At 36.0% G+C, this 24,299-nt stretch overlaps 1 protein-coding gene across 1 annotated transcript in view; it reads left to right on the top strand.

Moving 5' to 3' along the window:
- The window catches only part of Malrd1 (MAM and LDL receptor class A domain containing 1), a 670,952-nt gene that overhangs the window by 62,872 nt on the left and 583,781 nt on the right, over positions 1 to 24,299 (top strand). The window contains exons 8-11 of the mRNA XM_046423053.1: positions 1,566 to 1,732; positions 8,105 to 8,197; positions 10,788 to 10,995; positions 21,794 to 21,940. Coding sequence (XP_046279009.1) covers positions 1,566 to 1,732; positions 8,105 to 8,197; positions 10,788 to 10,995; positions 21,794 to 21,940 — 615 coding nt within the window. The remainder of the gene's footprint in view (positions 1 to 1,565; positions 1,733 to 8,104; positions 8,198 to 10,787; positions 10,996 to 21,793; positions 21,941 to 24,299) is intronic.

Below are 24,299 nucleotides of genomic sequence, written 5' to 3'. Positions count from 1 at the left end.
ACCAGGCTGTGGGTTTCATGGTAACCTCACTTTTTGGATGGATCTGTGAAGAACTGTTGATTTTCTGTTTGCACAGGATTTTTTTTTTTTTTAATGAATAAAACTGAGAACTTCCAAGCTCATTGCATGCTGGTCCCCAAACCAGAAATTTTAACTGAGATTTGTAATTTTTGCATCCCCTCTATTCTTTCTATTTGCCTTTAACCCTTTCTATTTAGTGATCTTTTTTTAAACATTACTTAGCTCCTCAAAACTTTATCTGACTAACAGTACAAATTAGGGTTTCATACTTTATGATAATTCTTGGAGTTTTGCACATTTCTTTGACTAGAGTCTAGGATGGTGAATGTTTTGTGAACAGGCTTCCTTAGTCCTATTCTCTGGTTTCATTGAGCTCATCTCTCTTTTGTGACACTTTCATTGGTCAGCTCCAAGCTACCGCAAGCTTCTTCTGATGCCAAAGTCTAAGAGTCCTGTGGCTTCATTTCTGTTCCCCACTTGGCAAATCTGTTCCTTCTTCACCTTGTAAATTGTTTTGTCTCTTTTTGATCTCTGTTTTGTTTCTCCTTTCTTTGTGTTTAAATCAGAGATCAGGTGTTAATTTACTGTAGTCTTTTGATTAAAATCTAACATTTCTAGTAAGAGTTTTATTAAAGTTTATAGTTTTTAGAAACACGGCAGGAATATTTATTAACTATACAAAGAAATGAAGCATTGCAGAATTTACTTTTGAAAAATAAAGAAACCATAGAAACTTCCTTGTACCTCCGCACAGCCAATGTTATTGAGTTGAGGAATAGTCTAAATTAGTTTTCAATATCAAATGAGAAAAAAAATCAGTTGACAATATTTTTATGAGCTATAAAACCTGCAGATGCACATGTAGCTATCTGATACTTTCATGTTGTTTGGTAAGAAAGACATCATTTATATTGTTTTGTCTTAAACTACAAAGATGTTTTTAAACTTAAAAAGTAGAAAAATAATCAAAAGGGGAAAGAATTCTGAGAGAAAAAGGAGGAATTCTTGAGTCATAAAGAACTCCTTTTGAATTTTAAAAGAATATGATAGTAATTTGATGATATATCACAGATTTCTTTTAAAAGAATATTGAGGCAAGGGAGAGTGACTCATGCCTAAAATACCAGAGACATGGGAAGTTGTATCAGGGGAATTGTAAGTTCAAAGTCAACCTCAGTAACTTAGGGAGGCCCTGAGCAAATTAGTGAGACTCTGTCTCAAAATAAAACAGGCTGGGGTGGAGCTCAATGGTTAAGTGTCCCTGGGCTTAATCCCCAGAACCAAAACACACAAATTTTAATAAAACAATGTTGAATTTCAATATTGAAGATACCATCCAACTTTGATTTTAAGAATTAGGAAATAGTTTAATACCTTTCCAAAAAAATCACATGAAAATAAACACTTGCTATTTGTAGTTTATGTAATAAATTTTAAACATCCCTTAATTTTAATCCTGGTTTTGAAATCTTAAGAAATACCATATTTTGTTTAGCAGAAAGCAGCTGTTTTCCTAAACTGTTTCTCTTCCCTCTGTTTTTTAGGTTACTTTGTGTGGTTAGGGGCCATGCATGCTTTCCCTCTTAGCCATTTAGACAGCAGGGCTTTTTTAAACAGCTCTCTGTGTCACTGCTGGGGCAAGAGCTGCCACCTTCAATTCTCTTACTGCATGGAAAACGGTGTCCTGAGAGTGGGATTGTACCATAATGAGGTAAGAGGAAGCTAGTGCTGATTTCAAATTCATTGAATGAGTGGAATTTCTATTCTTGGCAACTTGTGCTTCTATTTCTCAGTTCTGTGTAGGCTGGAGGCTTTAAGTATGCTATGTCTTGACAATACTTTTAAAAAGAATGATTCAGATGCCAGTTTACAGAGGACTATCATGTACAAAAGTTAATGTCATAATTTACAAGATATTATTTCATAAACTATTAAAATTCATGAAAGTCTAGTTAAGAAATTATAGACTATTAAAAAGAGATATCTGGGATTCTATATTGTTAGCTGTGCATCAAAGCTCTGAGATGATCTGTTTTGGATTTTAGATCTATATATTATTAGAAGTATAAATATGATTAGAAGTAAGCTATTTGTTTTGGTATAAGTTGATACATGTTCAAAGACTGATAATTACTGATTAAATACAGACAAATGAGTTACTTGGATTAAAAAAAATGTTTCATTAAGTAGAGGGATGGTAGAAAGTATTATACTAGTGTATAAACCAATTTAGGCTCTTTTAACCTAACTTTAACTGGAAGTAGTCCCCTACGAGTGTGAAAATACATGGAACACTTGGAGAAATTCTATTGCAAGAATAATGAATTTATAGAGGAGAATAAACAAGACATGGGGTAAAGAGCAGTCATTCTACAAATGGGAAGCATCTGGGAATAATTGCAGGATTTTTGACTGTGGAAGAAAGGAAGACAGGAAAAGCATCCAAGTGAGTTTCCTCTGGCTTGGGTCACTTGGAGTTAATGCAATTGAAACTTCCACATAAGCCAGATTCACTTTTCGACAAATTTATTCATCATCTATGCTCATCCGATGACACTAACAACCTGTCAGTAGCATTTTCTTCCGGTCACTTTTGTTCTGAATTTCGGCATGTCATTATGATTAATCCTCAAATATCCAAATGCTTATTGGTAAAATATTTGAACCTTCAGTAGGGATGCTTTTCTTTGCCTCTTCTTCTGCTTTTTGTACCATTTCCATGATATCTGTTCTTCTTTCTTCTGCATCTTCAGGGATACTAAGGCATAAAGTTAAACCAGCAGTCTCTTTTTAAATATTTATTGTTTAGTTGTACTGGGACACAATATCTTTAATTATTTATTTATTTTTATGTGGTGCTGAGGATCGAAACCAGGGCCTCGCCTGTGCTAGGTGAGCATTCTACCCCTGAGCCACAACCCCAGCCCTAAACCAGCAGTCTCATTAGATAGTACAATACATTTGCTTTGGAACACAATGGCTAGCATTCTGTGTATTGTATGACATTTTTGAAGTAGTAGTTGACAACCAATTGTCATACATCTATTGGATCCATTTCAGTCAATTAGGCCAGGTGTGTAGGGAGGGGACAGAAGGAGACATCATCTACTTACCCTTTCTGAAGCACTACAGACTTTTCATATAAACAAGAATAATTTTATGAAAAATTAAACAATCCACCCAAAAGCCACAAATTAAACTTTATCTGGATATGTTAACATTCATGCCTCAACATTCTTTCAGATATAGTTATCTGTGCCATGTAAAACAGGCATAGTGAAATACCATCTAAAGTGTAACCTTCTATAATTTCTAATTTAGTCCTTCAACCAAGACATGATGAAAAATTTTAGAATAATTCTGTAGAGTTTAAATTAAAGATGCGTTAAAAATATATGATCCTTTGGCGAGGATGTTTTGAAGAGATGGTTTTCTAGCTGCGAATTCTTTAAACTTTTGTTTATCGTGGAAGGTTTTAATTTCATCTTCCATCCTGAAGCTTAATTTCGCTGGATACACAATTCTTGGTTGGAACCCATTTTCTTTCAGTGTTTGAAATATGTTATTCCAGGATCTTCTAGCTTTCAGAGTCTGTGTTGAAAGATCAGCTGTTATCCTGATTGGCTTACCCCTAAATGTAATCTGCTTCCTTTCTCTTGTAGCTTTTAAAATTCTCTCCTTATTCTGTATGTTGGGCATCTTCATTATAATGTGTCTGGGTGTGGATCTCTTATGATTTTGCACATTCGGCGTCCTGTAGGCTTCTGGGATTTGGGATTCTGTCTCATTCTTCAAGTCTGGGAAGTTTTCTCGTATTATTTCATTGAATAGACTGCTCATTCCTTTGGTTTGGAGCTCTGTACCTTCCTGTATCCCAATGACTCTTAAGTTTGGTCTCTTAATGTTATCCCATATTTCTTGGATGTTCTGCTCATGGTTTCTTAACAGTCTTGCTGAGCTGTCTATGTTCTTTTGCAGTTGAAATACTTTGTCTTCATTGTCTGATGTTCTATCTTCTAAGTGTTCTACTCTGCTGGTAGTATTCTCCATTGAGTTTTTAAGTTGGTTTATTGCTTCCTGCATTTCTAGGATTTCTCTTTGTTTGTTTTTTATAACCTCTATCTCCCTGTATAGTTGATCCTTTGCTTCCTGGATTTGTTTGCGTAATTCATTGTCGAAGTGATCTTTCATTGTCTGATTTTGCTGTTTAATGTCTTCCTTGATACTCCAGATCATCTGAAGCATGTATATCCTGAATTCTTTATCTGACATTCCATCTGCTGCAGCTGTTACCTCTTCTAAAGTTGCGTTGACCTGCATTGCTTGTGGTCCTTTCTTTCCTTGTCTTTTCATACTGCTTGCGTATCTTTCCTGCAGGCGCGGGCATCGGCTCTGCTCTCTCCTTATTCCAATTGGGGTGTCGTGGCTACCACGCCGGCAGGTCACTGGGCCTGTTCTGGGCACTGGCGGCGGCTCTGTTCTGCCCCTACTCCAATTGGGGTGACGAGTGTACCACGCCGGCAGGCCACCGGGCCTGATCCGCCGGTCGATTACAGGTTTGCCTACCCTGCAGGCGCGGGCGGCGGCTCTACTCTGCCCCTACTCCACATGGGGTGACGTGTCTGTCGTACCGGCAGGCCACTGGGCCTGTCCCGCTGGTCAGTCGCAGATCTGCCCACCTTTCGGGCACGGGTGGCGGCTCTGCTCTGCCCCTACTCCAATTGGGGTGTCGTGACTACCCCGTCTGCAGGTCGCTGGGCCTGTTCCTGACACGGGCGGCGACTCTGCTCTGCCCCTACTCCAATTAGGGTGGTGTGTGTACCACGCCGGCAGGCTCCTGGGCCTGATCCTCCGGTCTGTCGCAGGTCTGCCTACCTTGGAGGCGCGGGCGGCGGATCTGCCCTGCCCCTCCTACCACGCCTGCGGACCCCTGGGCCTGATCTGTATGTTGGTCACAGGTCTGCTCACCCTGCGGGCACGGGTGGCGGTTCCGCTCCGCCCCCACTCCAATTGGGGTCACGTGGCCACCACACCGGCAGGGCCTGATCCGGGCGTGGGAGAAGGATCTGCTCTGCCCCTACTCCAGTTGGGGTGACATGTGTACCACACTGGCAGGCCACTGGGCCTGACCCGCCAGTCTGTGACAGGTCTGTTTACCTTGCAAGCGCGGGCGGCGGCTCTGCCCTGCCCCTCCTACCACGCCCATGTACCACTGGGTCGGGGGTCTGCCCACCTTGCGGGTGCGGGTGGCGGCTCCGCTCCGCCCCCTCTCCAATTGGAGTCACGCAGTCACCACGCTGGTGAGCCGCTGGGCCTGCTCCGGGCGCTGGCGGCGGCCCGGCTCCTCCCCTCTGGCTCGATGACAAATTGAGGAGACTCGGGTGTCTGTGCCTCACCCCCCCTACCAGGAGACCAACTGTTTCTGTTGCCGCTGGTATTGATGAAGTTCTCTCCTCCGCTGCTTTCTGATGACATCAGATCTCTGCCATGTTGGTATCCTATGCGAATGGCAGCATTTCGTTCCCCTTGCTGGGCAACCAAAGCAACGGGTGAGTCCTGACTGGCCCTCAGCAGGACCCGGACCGAGAAGCAGTTTCCGTGGGCTCCTAGCCCTGGGCCAGGGCAGTTCCGGGAGCCGGAACTCGGCCGCTCCGTGCTCGGTGTAAGCTCCGATAAGAGTAGGCTCCAAGAAGCAGTCCCCGCGGGCTCAGTTCCGGGAGCCGGAATTCGGCCACTTAGTGCTTGGTGTATGCTCTGATAGGAGCAGGGTCCAAGAAGCAGCCTCCGCAGGCTCCCCAGCCCTGGGCCAGGGCGGTTCCGGGAGCCGGTGTTCAATCCGTTAAGATCAGGTTCTAAGAAGCCCCCAGGCACTGAACCCTAGCAATCTGTCTGCAAGCCACAGGCGAATGGCAGCCTGAAATTACCTGTTCTATGGCTGAATCGGATGAATGTGTTTTAAAATGGAGAGAAAATGCCTTAGAATGTTTTTTGTTCTTACTTGCATGATACACTTTTAAAGCCAAAATGAGATTTCTTTGAAAGAAGATCTTTACCAAATTATGTGGTTCTGTCATGGATGCAATCAAATGTAGTCAAATAAATAAAAACCAACAACCTTGAATTTGGTAGCTTTGATTTCTTCAGGGGAAGAGAGAAAAATAAGCTGATATCTCTGAAAGATGTTTTTTTTTTTTTTTCTTGAAAGGTTAATTGGCATTATTGATCCTGGTCTGGGGGAGCAAAGATACTTTCTTAAAATTTGTTATACATTGATTGATTTTAAGATAATAGAAAATTATAAAAGCCTTAAAAAGCTTTTGGAGGCTGAGAATTACTTTTTTTTTTACAATGACTCCTATTAAAAATAACTACATGGTCTGAGAATAAGAACAGAGATAAAATAAAAGCTGCCCTCCTTTAGTTAGAAGAAACTGTCTTTATCATTGCTTGTGTTGTTAGACAGGAGAATATGGTGAGAGAGAGAGAGAGAGAGAGAGAGAGAGAGAGAGAGAGAGAGAGAGAGAGAGATCTGGATCTCACTCATAATATACCCTAAACTTAGTACATGAACAGCAAGTTTGGAAATAACTCTGCTCATTAAAAAATCAAAAAGTAAATCCACATTCACTTTCAGGTAGAACAGAGGGAACTCAGCATTGTGAAGTAAAATATCAGAATTGCTCTATATTATTTTCATAAAACAAACATTGGGGGAACTGCTGAACAGTTTGCCAAGCAGTGTTGCTAAAAGCATCATGGAGGGAATAGCATCTGATGCTAAATAACTGAAGTTATATAGGAAATAATTGAAAAGAATTTGGTTATATGTCTCAACACTTTTAAACCAATTCATCCTGATATGACATAGAAACCAGCAGCTGAAAATACATCTAGCTCTTGTGCTTTGCTGTTCTTTGGAAGTTTGAGCAGTTGATATGAATGAGTAATGACATAAAGTGAATTTCAATGGACTTGGACTACATTATGAAATATTGAGGACTTGAAACTTTGGAATATACATCAGAGCGTGTAGGACTATGTAGTAAAAAAATTAATTTTTAGAAAAACTTGGATTTGACTAAAATAAGTGAAGCCGAGCAAGGAGGTAAACACAAGAATCAGAAAAAAAAATATGTCATGTGTTATTAGAATTACAACTGGATGACATCTTCCAGATTGTTTTCTATTTTACACTAGAAGGTAAGCAAGGCCAGTCTCAGAGCTCATTCTAAAATATATATGTCATTCTTCATGTTTTTACAATATTGATACATTTTAAAAAAATGTACCCTATTGGTCTATATTTTCCAAGAAAATATCAAATTAAGAATGCTTGCTAAAAATCTGAAGAAAAGCCAAATTATTTCAGAGCATAAAAGCATGGTCAATCAACTCAAGAGACCAAAACTATGAGCATAATTATGTAGCATCTTATGGACTTTGATTGAGTGTCTTACTTCAAAGTATGTAGTAAAATTTTATACATTTGGCAACCTAAAAAAATGATCATTATATGGTACCCAACATGGAATATTCTACCAGAGGTAAAAAGACCTTTGATGGAATGACAGAAAGAGTGAACTTAGGAACACAATCTCCAAAAAATAATTATGTTGTTTGAAACTTCAATTCTCCCATTGAAAAAAAATTAATGGAGAAGATGCAAAAATGCATCTGAACACTATTTATTAACCTTTACATTAATTGTTTGCCTGTTCTTTTTTTCCTTTCTACTATCATGAAAATATTGGAACATGTAATTATGTCATTGAAATCAAAATTTAAACTGCTGGTATTATCAATTGCTATTTAGAATTTTATTTTTGAAGTATAGTTACTTTATTTCTTTTGACATTTTATTTGAATTTTTTCTGTGTAAATACTCTTGAATGAAAAAAAAGCAGCTTTACTATATAGTCATACATTAATTTCTGTTTTTTTAAAATGTTATTCCACTTATTCCTTCTTACCACCAATATATTAGATTTCCTAGTACTCAACTAAAATGTAATTAAGAGAACACATACATGAATGTGAAGCTAGAATTTGGCAAGTGACTAATGTATTTTTCTTCAAATGAAAGGAAGAAGAAATATTTTGGATATCCAATACATCAACTCACAGCAAATGGGTGAAAGCAGATGTGTTAATACCAGAAGGTCTGAAGACATTTAAGGTATCATAGGAAATAAACAAAAAAATTGTATCATAAGTTTAACTTTTATCTTTACAGTAGTGAATTTATCATCCATTGCTAAATTTAAATTAGTATTTAAATTAGAAATGTTGACTTGTATATTTGGGGACAGTAATTTCATTCTTGTTTTCATTGTACCTGGCCCTTACCAGGTCAAATTTCCCTTGAGAAGAGGAAGTAAGGGTGCATCTACTCTTGATCAAAGCTTGCTCATTCTCTGTGAATTTCCCTAACTCCTGCCCCCAGCTCCATGGATTGCACCCAGAAAAGCATCTTGTATTATGAAACAGATAAATGGTCAAGTGGTAGTGAAAATCAGTGGAGTTATATGTACATGTATTGAATATATTAGCTCATAGGGTTATAACGTATGGATGACTGTCTTTACCAAGATATATTTGTAGTATACATGTGCTCCATGAGAGACTGGTGAATAATCCCTTGAACAGTTAATTTGTGATGGAGTTGATTATAAAATAATGAGACTGTATAGCTTAATAAACCAGTTTCACTTCTTATAGTAGTAGTACATTCATATATTTCCTACGTTGTTAAAGGGATGAATCCCCAAAATACTGATATTTTACTATGTAGACTTTTGGAATCCCATATGTGAAGTTGGAATTTCTGAATCATAGCATATTTGTGGCCATCTTCAACTTGAGGTTCATGTCATTTTCTATTAAGTTAATGTTTTGATACTATTTACATTTTTATAATCTGATACTTCATCTTTATAATTTCTGGAAGAGGGACTCAATGAGTTTCATTTCTTCTCCACAAACTGAAGATTAAAGTTTTTCTTATAATTTGACTTAAAGTAAAAGAAAGTAAAATATAAGGAAAATAAATTGGGGAGTTATTATAGGTTTCTAAGTGCATATGAAATGTGCTTTTCAATAATGGCAGATTTTGAGATATTAATACATTTAATCTCAACAAGTTTTGAAAACACAAATTTTATTACTTGTGCTTATCTGATCTCTTGCTACTGTGATAATACCCCGCTGTCAACCCAATAATAAATAAATAATATAAATATTATCTATGTACATATATTATATATAAATGATACTGACTGTGAAAAAATACACCATACAAAAACTTGACACTATACAAACTTTTCTTATGATTAAACATTATTGAAATGCAACATTATCTTCTAAATAAATATGTTTGCAAATTAAATCAATCTTAAATAATTCTTAAATATATATCCCTCTTGTTTTTTTCTGCAAGATTGACTTTTATATTCTTTAAAATTGTCTTTTTTATATTGCGTCCCTTTCCGTTTTCTTGACATTTCTCTTCATGCATTTAGATACTAATTTTAGTAATTAAAAAACAGATAGAGTTATAGCTCTTTGTGTACAGGTAATGACAGTGCTTTTATTTTTCTTGAAAATGAAATGAAAGAGAGATATGTAAAGATGGTTCCCAAGTAACAAATTTGCAAGTCAAGAACATTTATTTATTTATTTTTTTTAATTTTTTTTTATTGGTTGTTCAAAACATTATAAAGCTCTTGACATATCATATTTCATACATTAGATTCAAGTTGGTTATGAACTCCCAATTTTACCCCAAATACAGATTGCAGAATCACATCGGTTACACATCCACATTTTTACATAATGCCCTATTAGTAACTGTTGTATTCTGCTACCTTTCCTATCCTCTACCATCCCCCCTCCCTCCCCTCCCATCTTCTCTCTCTACCCCATCCACTGTAATTCATATCTCTCCTTGTTTATTTTCCCATTCCCCTCACAACCTCTTATATGTAATTTTGTATAACAATGAGGGTCTCCCTCCATTACCATGCAATTTCCCTTTTCTCTCCCTTTCCATCCCACCTCATGTATCTGTTTAATGTTAATCTTTTCTTCCTGCTCTTCCTCCCTGCTCTGTTCTTAGTTGCTCTCATTATATCAAAGAAGACATTTGGTATTTGTTTTTTAGGGATTGGCTAGCTTCACTAAGCATAATCTGCTCTAGTGCCATCCATTTCCCTGCAAATTCTATGATTTTGTCATTTTTTAGTGCTGCATAATACTCCATGGTGTATAAATGCCACATTTTTTTTATCCATTCATCTATTGAAGGGCATCTGGGTTGGTTCCACAGTCTAGCAATTGTGAATTGTGCTGCTATGAACATCGATGTAGCAGTATCCCTGTAGTATGCTCTTTTAAGGTCTTCAGGGAAAAGTCCAAGAAGGGCAATAGCTGGGTCAAATGGTGGTTCCATTCCCAGCTTTCCCAGGAGTCTCCATACTGTTTTCCAGATTGGCCGCACCAGTTTGCAGTCCCACCAGCAATGTACAAGAGTATCCATTTAGATGGTTAAATGAGATGCCAAATTTATCTGATCCTTTTTAGAGGCCTTAGTAGGGCAAATATGCCCATCAGTATTGAGTACTGGTTAAATTTATCAAATTGGAACCTTGTTATCATCTGCATTTGGTTGCTCTTTAAACAGGTTCTTAATTACTATGTCATCTTTGTTATCCCTTTTTAGTTTTTTAAAAAAGATTACAAATTCATAAATTGATCATTTTCCTTTGCAGATAGTTTTTGAAGGTGTTCTTTTGAGCCGGAGAAGTTTTCTTGGGCTTGACCAGCTGTGGGTCTATTCCTGTGGAGAGAGCCTCTCCAGAAAGCTTTGTTCTGCAGAGGAATTCACCTGTGCCAGTGGCCAGTGCATTGCCCAAGATTCAGTCTGTGACTCTAGACAGGACTGCCCTGATGGGACTGATGAAGACCCAACAACTTGCTGTAAGTCAACTAATAGTTTACTGGTTGACCAGCTTTATTTCACAACTGTTGGGTTTCAAATAGCCTTTGTTTCAATCAAGTAAAGTCAATTTCTATGACATAAGATGATGTGCAATTTCACTTTAAAACTATTAGCAGTATTCCTTTGGTGGTCTTATGTTCATGTTTTGGTTCTTGATACTAAGGTGCAGAATCTCTCTACTTGTTTAAAAAATAAATAGATACAATTAATGTTGTGTCATTGTATATGTGTACTTGCATGTGTACTTTGGTTAAAGAAAAAGATGGATGTGAGAGGGAACATCTTTGTACTTTCCCTTTAGAGACACAAATTATGGGTTGCTAGCCTTTGTTAAATGTTTTCTTTCTTACTATCTGAACCTCTTGGATGCAGAAGAAAGGGAGAATAAAGAGAAGGGCTACCACTGCCTTCAGGGCAGCCACTGTGACTGTAGAAATCACTTCGGCCACCATTGGCAGTCATGAGGGCAAAATTAGACCAACACCTTCCTTTCAGGCCTCTTATGAAGAATCTTTGATGGAAGGATAATGAGAGATCCCATTACTATTCAAACCCAGTCATATTTCAAATAAAATGAAATTTAATTTACAACCCACATGAAGATTCTCATATGAGGTAACTTAGCAACTCAGATTCTTGTGTCTTTTTAGCAACCATGAATTCCAATGAAATGAATCTATTTTCTAGACCACAAATAAGGGTGGGTTTTTTTCAAAAAAATATTAAAATTTTGACATTTATTTTGCTGCAGCACCTTATTTTAGTGAGATAGTTTGTTGATCAGGAAGAAATATTGCAGTAAGATAAGTGTCACCTTTATAATGAAAAGATCTTTGTACTGAACACTTCTGGTGGGGGAGTAAGGATTTCATTAAGAGCAATGAAGAGGGACATTGGGAGGAGATGATGGGAAAACAAGGGGAAAATCCTTCTGGCCTGACTGTAACCAGCAATTCAATTTATTCTTCAAACACCTCACTTATTAAGCCAAATAAGCTCTTGACCAATGTGATCTCAGAGGAGTTTTTAGGTTAGTTTTCTTCTTTCATTGAAAAATGATAAAGTGAGGAGCATTTATTTCTCTAATGTATGCAATATTCCTTTCTATGCTTTATTTAAAAATTTAAAGAGACAATTTGGTTCATTTCTGTTGAGGAAATTCATCTTTTTGACAGCTTCTTGATTGAAACAACTGAAAAACTACATATTTCTTTGCAATTATGCATTTGGAAACTTACCTTCTTTACTTCTATTTTTTCCCTGTTGTAAATGCTTTTATGTTCTCTTCCTTTTTCAGGTTTTCTCAATAAAATTCCTGTCTGGAGTATTAGTTGATTTTAGCACTTGATTTTGCCATAGCGACCAACTTCTCTTCCATTATTGAAGTTTCATAGACTGCTAAAGTGGCATTTTTTAAATATAGTAGATCTTAATACTATTCTGCTATATCCTTGAGTGAATGCAGGACAGATGGCTATGTTTTTCAACATAATTTCACTTGGTCTTTTAAGTGTTCCCAATAATGTTACCTCTCAGTTGTCCAATAAAAACTTCTCATGTTTGCTTGGTTGAGATCAACTCGATATAGTGGATATGACATAAAAATAAAGTCTTATTACATATAATGTATGTGGATGTATTCAGATATCTTGATGCCGAAATGAATATTTCATATAAATGTTTGTACAATTACTATTGCTCTGGCGAAATTATATAGAATTCAGTTATTCAAATTGATCTAGATACATACTTTTTGTACTTATATATTTAATATAATGTGTATATACATATATATATATTCATATATAGTCTTCCAAAATGAGAACCTTCAATTTAAAAATACTTTGAAATATTTTACATACATTTCTAATTTTTTTTTTAATCTCCAACTACCTGGAGCACAAACAAAATGCCTTCAGTTTTTCTTTTTATTTCACTCAAAATGAATCTCTAGGATGGTATAGAGCTAAGGAGCTCCAGGATTATTTTCCCAGGCTGGGGCCTTAAATAGTAAACTTGTGAATATCGTCAGTTGGTGCTGTGTGACCAATGTACGTTTCCTGAACGACACACTCACTCAGTTTCTCTTTCAGTCCCCAGCTGTCCTTATTTTCAGGGACTATTTTGATAAATGTACTTACTGAGCCTTTAGCTCAGTGGCTTTTCAACAACAGGCAACTGGAAGGGTGGCGGGGTTTGCTGGTGTTTTGTTGCTTTCCTGTACGACATGGATTCCAGCAGCAGCAGCAGCATCTGGGAACTGGTTCAAAAAGACAGAACCTCAGGCTTTAACACAACCCTCTAGATTGAAAGTCTGCATTGTAATGGTGTCCCAGGTGATGCATTTGGATGTTAAACTTTGAGAACCACTGTGCCAAAGAGGCTTTGAAAATTAGGACAGTTGAGGGAAGAAACAGATGGCATATAAAAACATTCACATAAAAACTGAAGGCAAACTAGTCCAAAGGCTCTCAAGACAGAAGCCTAAACTCATGACTTCACCAGTCCCCCAAGAGCCTCACTGTAATACCAAACAATAGATTTCTAACATTTATTAGCAGGGTCCTGCATAAAATGAAGACAGTGAAGATTCAAATATATCTGCACCCCATGTTCACTGCAACCTCACTCACCCTAGTCAAGAGATGGAAACAACTTCATCCTGTTGATGGATGACTATGAATCAAAAAGTGAACTGTATATGAATTTTATTCATTAATAAAGAGAAGGAAATCCTACTATGTGCAACAACAAGGATGAATCTGGAGGACCTTATGTTAAGTGAAATGAGGCAGAGGAAGATAAAAACAGATGATAGTATTTATATATGCATCTCAAAAAAAATCAAACTCAGAAACAAAGTCCAACAGTTGTTGCTAAGGGTTGGGGAAACAGGGAGATATTGGTCAAAAGTACTAACTTTCAGGAACAGGGATAATAAGTTCTGCAGATCTGATGTTCAGAATGGTGGTATAGTTAATGATACTCTTGTAAACTTGACATTTGCTCAGAGAACAGATCTTAGTATTCTCACCACATGTGTGTATTGTACGCACACATACACACTCAGGTGGCACCTGTGAAAGGTGATGGATGTGTTAGCTAACTTGATTATGGTAAATAGTTCACTATACAAACACACATATATAAACATAATGTATATCCTAAATATATACAGTCTGTCAATTATACATCTACTAACTTGGGAAAAATAAAATATATGTAATGTTTAAAAATATTTCTATCAGAATAATTAAAATATAGCATGTGCCAAACAAATTAAAGGTCTACAGCAGATAAAAAATTCACACATGAACTAGATCTAATTTTCAAACATATAGTACAACATCGATGAACCTTGAATATATTACGCTCAGACACAGAAGGGAAAATAGGGTATGATCATGTTTTTATGAGAAACCTAAACTAGAAAGCTTCACAGAGACAGGAGGTAGGATGGTGGTTGTTGAGCTGAGGGAAAGGAATACTGGAGTTGGGGTTAAATGGGTGTGGAGTTCCAGTTTGAGGAGATGAGAGTTCTAGAGATGGATGGTAGAGATAGTTTCTCAGCCATGGGAACATATTTAATGCTACAGAACTTTGCACTTAAAATTATTTAAAAAGTAAAATTTTCTCATACACACACATACACATATGTACATATGTATATATAAAACACTAATTTTCAATAATGATACATGGAAAAGATTATATATAAATTCTTATCTACTATGATCCACAAAAGATGGAATTTAATATTTAATGATCTGTGTTGAAGCCAAAATGACTTGGGAAATTCTGTGGGAAATAGCTTTTTTATTTTTTTAAGGTAGAAATTTCAGATAATTTAAAAGCTAGTATGAATTATAAATCTTCACAAAGGAAATTTGCATAATATTCAGGTAAAAGAAATGCAAACCCAGGGCACCATGCAATGCATTTGATTTTTACTATAATATCATCACTAGAAATCTTTCACATTTAGGAAAACTGATTGTTGAATACTAAAATATTTCCTGAGGAGAAGGAAAAGACTGTATTCATCTATATAGTTTAGTGTATCAATGACCCTTGCGAGTTTTCAATAAATATTAACAAAATATTTCTAATTATATTTATTGAAATCTAATACATGTTCACAAAATGAGATGTTCCTCATTCTTTTATCATAGAGAACTGAACTGGAGGTTTCTTAAATACTTTATATTTTATGATCTGAAATTTTTCTCAGCTGCCACAATGAAATTCTTTTTCTTGTGCCCATATGCTACCATGGTTAAATATGTAAGAGAGAGCTCTCTCTGAATCTGAAAACATTGCTCTAACTTATGAAGTCTGAGAGAAACTTTTCTGAAATTGGGAATAGTGTCATATCTCAAGCTCTGTTTAGAGATAGTGAAGTATACTCTACGATCACAGAAATTTAAAAGAAAATCAACAAAATAATCAAAATGCCTGTTTACAATTAATGCAATTTATTTATAACAGATAATAGGTTTTAGATATTACAAATATTTAATATTCAATGCACTTAGCATGATAGACATTTAATAGTTGCCAGTATGCATTTGATTCCCCTGGCTTTCTTCAGGTATTTATTACTTCACCTTAAACTTTTTGAATTATGTAGGGGATAACCTCAACTTTAGGGGACTGGGATTCAACTTATATTTTATAGTACAGTTAAGTTCTAGAATATTTAGCTTTTTAAAAAAATCCTTTTAAGTGTACTGGAACAAATGTCAGAGGTAAAAATAGCTGAGCAATTCACCTAGACTTTCACAGAGGTGATTGCACCGCATTGTTGTCACAAATCTTTATGAAGATGGATTTTATAAATTAATTTCGGTTTTCAAAGGACAGCCATGTTTAATGTTGTATGGAAGGCATGATTGACATTTTAACCTATAAAACATATAGTTAATAAAAGAAATGGCTTGAACTTTTGTCCTAAAGCCAAAATTTCAAGATCTATTCTTTCAAAATTATTTTCATCTTGAAAGCTTCTTTACATCTGTGCGACTGAGTGACAGGACTCAGTTGTGGAGAGCGTGCCTGGAGGTTGGGCAATACATCAGTCAGGGGGGTCCTTCCATTTTCACACTCTTTGGTCCTAATGCTTTTCACACCAGTGTCTTATTGAGGAATTAGAATGTCTACTTCAGCAGCCTCCTGCAGTGAAGATATTGACTTGTTTCTTATATAACTTATTGCCTCAATACCCAAGCAGGGAAAGTGAAAGAATAAAGAAGAGTTATTAATTATTATGCTAGGACAAGAAGAAGAAACGGGTAATCTTGGCTCAAGCCAGACATGTGGTCATCTTACCCTTGGAATATTTCTACTTTAGGGAAGGATGTCTCTAAGAATTAGGTGTGCCCTGGAGAATCAGTGGAAGAATTCCTTGGCTAAGTCCACAGCTAAGAAAGTGAAACTTTTAGGTATGTTTTGGAAGTCAGGTGTACATTTTGAACCTTGAATAGTGCTAAAGTGTACTAACAAACTTAGAACTGTGAAGTAGCCTAGACATTGGCAAAGCTCACCGAGGACCAGGAAACTGACCAGAAAACTCTTTTAATGTCCAAGGAGACAGTCACAGCTAGATTACAGGTGCTTTTGACTGGGTCAATAAACAGAACACTCTTTCCTTTGAGGTGTAACTTTTATCAACAGTGGTATCCTGTGAACACATTAGCCGTAACTGAGAAAAGAAAAAACATATTCAGAAGCAATAGGTTTCCAGTTAAGTAGATGTGAATTTCACTTTCTCACCATATTGGTGCACCATTTGGTAATGTCCAATACCTTTTCATAATTATAAGACAGTCAACTTAATTGTATTTATATGGGGGTGGAAATGCAGAGTAGAAAATAATATTTGCTTACAAGGACGAATACATTTTTTGTTATATATCCATTATATGACTGTTTGAAAAAGTTAGTCTTTGAAGTCTCAACATTTCATTGACATGCAGAGTCTTTTGAAGTGGTATTATCATTTGTGCACTGCACTTGAATTTTTTGTTTTTGTTTTGTTTTTTTGTATTTTGAGTATATTCTTTTACTTTACAACCAAGGTTGCTCTACCCTGGCTTTTGCCTCAAGATTGGAGACATGGGAATGGCCAGTTTCCCCTCTCCATTTCCTATGTTATTGCCTTATTTATCTTTCTGTCTGGCACAACAAACTTTCCTAGGCACTGACTGGTGTTCACCAGCTTTCACAAAACTGATTACAAAGAAACTCATTTTAAAAATAGGACTGAGGCTCTCTGTACTGCTTTCTCAGAGCTGCCCTAATGAAACACCGCAATCTGGGTGGCTTACAGCAAGATAATTTTTTTTTTTCTCATTTTGGGGGATAGAAATCATGATGTTGCAAGGCCATGGTCCCTTTAGTATTTCTAGGGAAGGATCCTACTTTGCCTCTTGGTAAGCTCCTGGCAAACCTTGGCTCTCGGATTGTTTTCTATTGGAGTGTTATAATTATACATAGTATTTGGGTTCCTTTTGAGAAAATTATACAAAAAATTTGATTTGAATCTTCCTTACTTCTCCCCTTTCCTTCCCTATTTCCTCCCCCCTTCTCCCTCCTCTACTGATCTTTCTTTCACTCCTTTATGTATTTATTTTTGATTGGTAGTTTCTACATAGAATTAAAGGAAATATTCCCTTTAGTACATTTGTATATGTATATAATATGAATATCTTCGGTTCATTTCATATTTTTTCTCTTTCCCTTCTTTACTGCCTCTCCTGGTTCTCCTACTTCTACTTGAGGGATCTGCCCTGTATCTTATGACATCCAATCCCTTCCCCACTGCCTTCTTTACCTTATTTTGCTTTAACTTCCGCATGTGAGAGAAAACACTTGACCCTTGATTTTCTGAGTCTGGCTTATTTCATTTAGCATGATTTTCTCCATTTCCATTTATTTATGGCAAATGCCATTATTTCATTCTTCTTTATGGCTGAATAAAACTCCATTGTGCATATATACCACATTTGCTTGATCCATTCATCTATTGGTAGGCATTTGGGTTGATTTCATAATTTGGTCATTGTGAATTGTGCTGCTGTAAACATTGTAGTGGCTGTTTTGCTTTAGTATGCAGATTTTAGTTCTTTTGGATAAATACCAAGGAGTGGGATAAATGGGTCATATAGTGATTCTATTCCTAGGTCTGTCTTTCTTTTTCTTTTTTTTTTTTTTTTTTTTTTTTTTTTTTGAGGCATCTCCACACTGCTTTGTTTTGTTTAGTTTTTTTTTGTACATTTATTGATTTTTTGTGGCATTCAGTTTTTTGTTCTTTATATAAATAATTTGTATTATGTATATATTGCTAAGAGTAACTAGCAAAGATTTTTCCCCCATTCCATAGGCTCTCTCTTCATTATCTTGATCATTTCCTTTACTGTGTAGAATCTTTTCAATTTTACAGCATTCCACATACTGATTTTTTTTAAAAGAGAGAGAGAGAATTTTTAATATTTATTTTTTAGTTCTCGGCGGACACAACATCTTTGTTTGTATGTGGTGCTGAGGATCGAACCCGGGCCGCACGCATGCCAGGCAAGCGCGCTACCGCTTGAGCCACATCCCCAGCCCGATTCTTTTTTTTTCTTTTTTTCTTGAGCATTAAGGGTCTTGTTGAGGAAGTCAGTGCCTATACCTACATGATGAAGTGTTGACCCTATGTTTTCTTTTAGCATTTGTAAGATTTCTGCTCTAAATCCTAAGTCTTTGATTCAATTTGATTTGACTTTGGGGTAGGGTTAAAGACAGGGATCTAATTTCATTCTACTACATATAGATACCCAGTTTTCCCAGAACCATTTGTTAAAAAGGCTATCTTTTCTCAAACGTTTATTTTTGGCACCTGTGTAAGTAAGTCTAAGTAAGTAAGTATATTTTTGGCTATAAGTAGGCACGTTTTTCTCCGTGTCTTCTCTTCTATTCCAGTGGTCTTCATGTATACTTTGATGCCAACACCATGCTGTTTTTGCTACCATAGCTGTGCAGTATAAGTTGAGATCAGTTATTATGATGCCTCCTGCATTATTTTCTTATTCAGAATTCCTTTGGCTGTTCTGGGTCTCTTGTTCTTCCAAATGATTTTACAAACTTATTTTCTAGTTCTGTGAAGAATGTCATTGGTATTTTGATGGGGATTGCATGGGATCTATAAATTACTTCTGATAGTAGGCCCATTTTGACAATATTCTGCCTATCCAAGAACGTGGGATGTCTTTCTCTCCTCGAAGGTCTTCTTCAATTTCCTTTTCAGTGTTGAATAGTTTTCATTGTAGAGATATTTCACTTCCTTGGTTAGATTAATTCTCAGGTATGTATGTATGTGTGTATGTGTGTGTGTGTGTGTGTGTGTGTGTATATATATATATATATATATATATATATATATATATATATATATATATATATTTAGGATATTGTGAAAGGGATGGTTTTCCGGATTTCTTTCTCAGTTGAAATGCTGTTGGAGCACAGAAAAGTTACTGATTTATGAGTATTGATCTTATATCTTGCTACTTTGATAAACTCATTTTTCAGTTTTAGGAGTCTTCTAGTGAAATATTTTGGGTCTTCTAGATATAGTATCAAGTCATCAGCAAATAGTGATACTTTGACTTCTTCTTTTCCTATTTGTCTTTTCCTACATGTCTTTAATTTCCTTCTCTTGCCCGATAACTCTGGCTAGAGTTTTGAGAACTATATTGAATACAAGTAGTGAGAGTGTACATCCTTAACTTTTTACTGATTTTAGAGGAAAAGTTTTTAGTTTTTCTCCATTCAGTATGATGTTGTCTTTAGGTTTGCCATATATAGCCTCTATAATCTTGACGTAAATTTCTACTATCCCTAGTTTCTCCAGTGTTTTCAACATGAATGTTTATTTTATCAAAGACTTTTTCTGCCTCTATTAAGATGATCATGTGATTCTTGTTCTTAATTCTATTTCTGTGGCGAAATACATTTATGGATTTGTGTATGTTAAACAACCTTGCATCCTTGAGATGACGCTCACTTGGTCATGATGTATTATCTTTTTAATATATTTTTGAATGTGGTTTGCTAATATTGTATTAAGGATTTTGAATCTATGTTCATTAGAGAGATCTGTCTGTCGTTTTCTTTCCTACATGGCTTTGTCTGGTTTTGTTATCAGGCTTCGTAGGACATACTTGGGAGTGTTCATTTCAATTTCATGGAATAATTTGAGAAAGACAGGGGTTAGTTCTTCTTCAAAGTACTCCCCACCCCATATTCTTTCCTTGTGCTGCCCCTTCCCTTTGCTACCACCCCAGGCAGCCACGCTGGTGCCCCAGTTGGTGCTTCTCTAAGGTACTAGTTCTTATGTTTGTGTTTCTGATTTCTGTGACTCTATAGATCTATAGTTGATAAGTTAGTGACAAAATATACCTGGCGACTGAAACCAGGCACTCTGGTTTACAGAGATTCGACGATCCTTTGAGTATTAAGATGTGATGAGCTTATTCAATATGTCAGCCAAATGGGGCCCATGATTGAAAATAATGGTCAGTAGTAAGCACATGGTGATGAGTCTTTCTAATTAGGAGGCCTGGGTTTAGGGTTGCTTCGTAGTTTAAGCTTTGGTGTCAGAGGCTCTCAGGTACAAGGTCTAGGTGTGCCATTTACTGAAATTTACCACAGGCCAGTTGCTTGGGATTCTGAGTTCCATTTTTCTCTTTTGGGGATAATAGTATTTTCCATACATGGCGATTGTGAGATGGATAGTTAATATGTGTCAAATTCCTGACACATGTTTAAAGCTCAGTGGCAAATATCTATTGTTATTTAAAATGATGGCAATATGATTTTTGGAAGCTTGTCAAAACTTCGTTGTTTTCTAACAAATGATTATGTTACTTCTCCTTTCCCCACTGTTACAACCTCTGTGTAATAAAAGGTAAATTTCAGAAATAAGTTTTTAAATTAATAGTATTATTTTAGCCCCCAAACTAATATCTAAGATAGGCTATTACTATCATTCTTATTCTATGGAAAGGAAATTTAAGCAATCACAGCTAATTTCTCAGAAACATTGAATTGTTGGGATTTCTAGTTGATTGCCAAGTGCTTTGAAATCTGCTGTTTTCCTCACAAATTTGGTGTTAAAGCTGGCAAACATGTCTATGACGCATACCCTAAACCCTGACTTTCCCTAGAACTAGTTCTTTAACGATACATGTAGTGATTTAAGTATTGCCCAACTCGTATTAAGAGAAGAAAAGCAAAGTTCAGAATATCTAATTTACCTGCAATTCCAAAATGGCAAGGCATTTAATTTGGAAAACGTGTTGAAAATGGAATAGTGAAGCAAATAACTGAGATGCCGAATTTAAGTTCTTCAGGTGTCCAGGATTAATTTTAATTCCCCTCTTTCCAATGGATTTTTTTAAACTACCATCTCGGGAGATTTATACTTGTCAGGTGAATTAGCAACTCGTGAAAAGCTCTAGAGTTTCACCAGGCATCATTAAATACAATGGACACGGCCAATTAGGATGAAATGTGCCAGACCTGTCAATAGAAGCATGTAGAAGAGCCATGCTTCACACAGAACATGTGAAATGTGGGAGATTGGGGAAAGGAAAGCTATTCTGGTCATCAGAAACATTTACTACAAAGTGGAATGATTATACCGCCCTCCTAAGTTTACCTGTTCAAGTCCTTGTTCCACTGCCCGACCTGACTTCATTTCTGCTCACCTATTTTCGTTTCCATCCTTAACAGTGAATCATCTCACCTGTAACTTTGAGTCTGGTTTCTGTGGCTGGGAGCCATTTCTCACAGAAGATTCCCACTGGGAGGTGGTGAAGGAATTGAGCAGTGGAGAGCACCATTTTCCAAAAGTCAATCACATAGAAAACACAAATCATGGTAGGACATCTTTCTCTTTTGAAAAATTAATTTTTGTTCTTTCATGTTGCAGAATAATGATACTGTGCATTTTAATTTCTCTCTACCGACTATATAAATGTGATTCTGGTTTGTCTTGTCTTGAACCCTCCTGCTCAACTTAATATTGTGGTTCATGGAGTTTCTAAGAAGGAACATTATTTCAATAATGAACATTTTTTGTTTTGTTTTGTTTTCTTAACAGGTTGGATTGAAGGTTTAAAAAGGGAGAAAAGTTTTTCTGATAATTCCTTCTTTTTCTCAGAAATCCTGTTCAGTAGACTTGCGTTCCCTTTTTTGAGCCATCCTTTTTTTTTTTTTTTTTTTTTTTTTTTTTTTTGCAAAACAGAAAAGAAAAATAGTCTAATCTTCTCTCTGGGAACAGAGAGCAGAGATTTAGCACTATCTATAAAATAAATCTGAAAATATTTGAATGCAATTTAATCACACTTGAGACTTCTTTATAACAAACAATTGAACTTCTACCTCATATATATTTTGAACCAACATTATAATTTTTACATTTCCTCTGGAAATTGAAGAGCTATAACTACATATAGCATTCCAAAAGTGGTTTGTGAAACTCCAGAAAAGAAGGACTTTTTTTCTTTTTTCCCTTTGTTTACTTTTATATGGCATCAGATACTATTGCTTATATATTGTAGTGTCATATTAACTTTATAATCACAGAACTGTACCACAGATTCTACTGCAAGCTCAGTGAGCATTATCATACTTGTTTCTCTTTTGAAATTTTCAAATAAATAAGCCAAAAATAATTTTGGGCCCTATTTTAATTATGGTCATTGGATATTGGGGTTGTGGATTGTTGTGAAAAAATAGGGAGGGAAATCAATCATCCATTGGTTACAACTATAAACACAGTTCATTGTTTAATAGCATATTATTAATGGTCGCTTCTTGTGCCAGTCTCATTATTTTTTCTATAAGATTTTGTGGCAGAATGTTTTAAGCTTAAAGTTTAAAAGGAAGGGGAATATCAATCATTGGAATTATATGGCACATTAGCTCATATGATGTTTTGTTCTTTGTTCAAACCCATCATTGAGTACACAGCAGACCTGAGTGTGGAAGCCACGGTAGCTGAAGCAGATGAGTAAGGACTTACCCTAGGGTATGGTAAATGCTTTACAGGGCATGGAGTGGGATTCAAATGGATTTGAGATGCTTACTGAGGGAGATGAGTCCTGAACTGAGCACTGTTGGAAAATGTAAAGCAGCCAGGAAGGCAGGTGAAAAGAATTAAGAGGAGATGGCAGGGAACATGGTCTAACTAGAGGAAATACATTGAAAATGGTTGGGAGAGAGATAAGCACTTTTGGTTGAGAGATGCATAAGATTGGACATGGAGTATAACAATCATGAAACGGAAGAGTACCTAGGAATTGGAACTTCGCCTGCAGGATAACGGAGACCTGATTCCTCAGATTAAAGCATGTGACTAATCGCATTTATTCTCAAAACAGAAAAGAACAAAAAAGAGAGTGTAGGAAAGACTTGGATGTGGTGAAGAACTATCAGTGAGATAATGAAGGCCTGAGCAGAGGCAGCGATTCCCAAAAGGAAGTTGGGAATCTGTACCACCATGGTCTGGTGGGACCTTTGTCCTTTCAGGGTCATGAAGAGAGCATGGCTGCGCAGGGTTAAGTCACGGCCTCAATACTACACTAAGGGCTTCGCTTTTGTTAGCTAGAAAATAAAGAAAAATACAAATACTTCTATGTAGAATTATGAGAATTAGAGGAACTCTTACTTATTAAGATTTTTCACATAGTCAAAGTGCAATAAAATTAATAGATTTTGTACATTTCAGTAGGAATGCTAGGAATCCCACTAAGTATGACGATTAGAAAACACAATTCACCTTCAGACACTTGCCATCTTATTATTTATGAATTGTGCTAAAGAAAGATTTAATGCAGCCCCTGTATTAAATATTGAAAAGCCTAGTCATCTTTTCCTGTGATATAAATAATATTGAAAGTTAATGTAACCGATAAAATTGGGAGGAGCTGTTATCATTTATAGTAAAAAGGACAAATTGCAGTCTTTCTCATTTTAGAAAGGGCCCAGCAAAAAATTATATATATAATATATATACATATTATACATATATAATATGTATATTATATATACATATATAATATATATAACATATACATATAATATATATAACATATTATATATATATATATATATATATATATATATATATATATATATATATATATATATATGTTTATTTTTAATACTGGGGATTAACCCCAAGGGCTCTTAACCACTGATCTACACCCCTAGTTCCTTTTTATTTTTTTATTTT

This window comes from Marmota monax, unplaced genomic scaffold (assembly GCF_021218885.2).
Source record: "Marmota monax isolate L192 unplaced genomic scaffold, Marmota_monax_Labrador192_F-V1.1 WCK01_AAM20220418_F8-fsc00098, whole genome shotgun sequence".
Classification (NCBI taxonomy): Eukaryota; Metazoa; Chordata; class Mammalia; order Rodentia; family Sciuridae; genus Marmota; species Marmota monax.
Note: the sequence above shows the minus strand (reverse complement) of the source record. Positions and strands in the feature narration are given on the sequence as shown.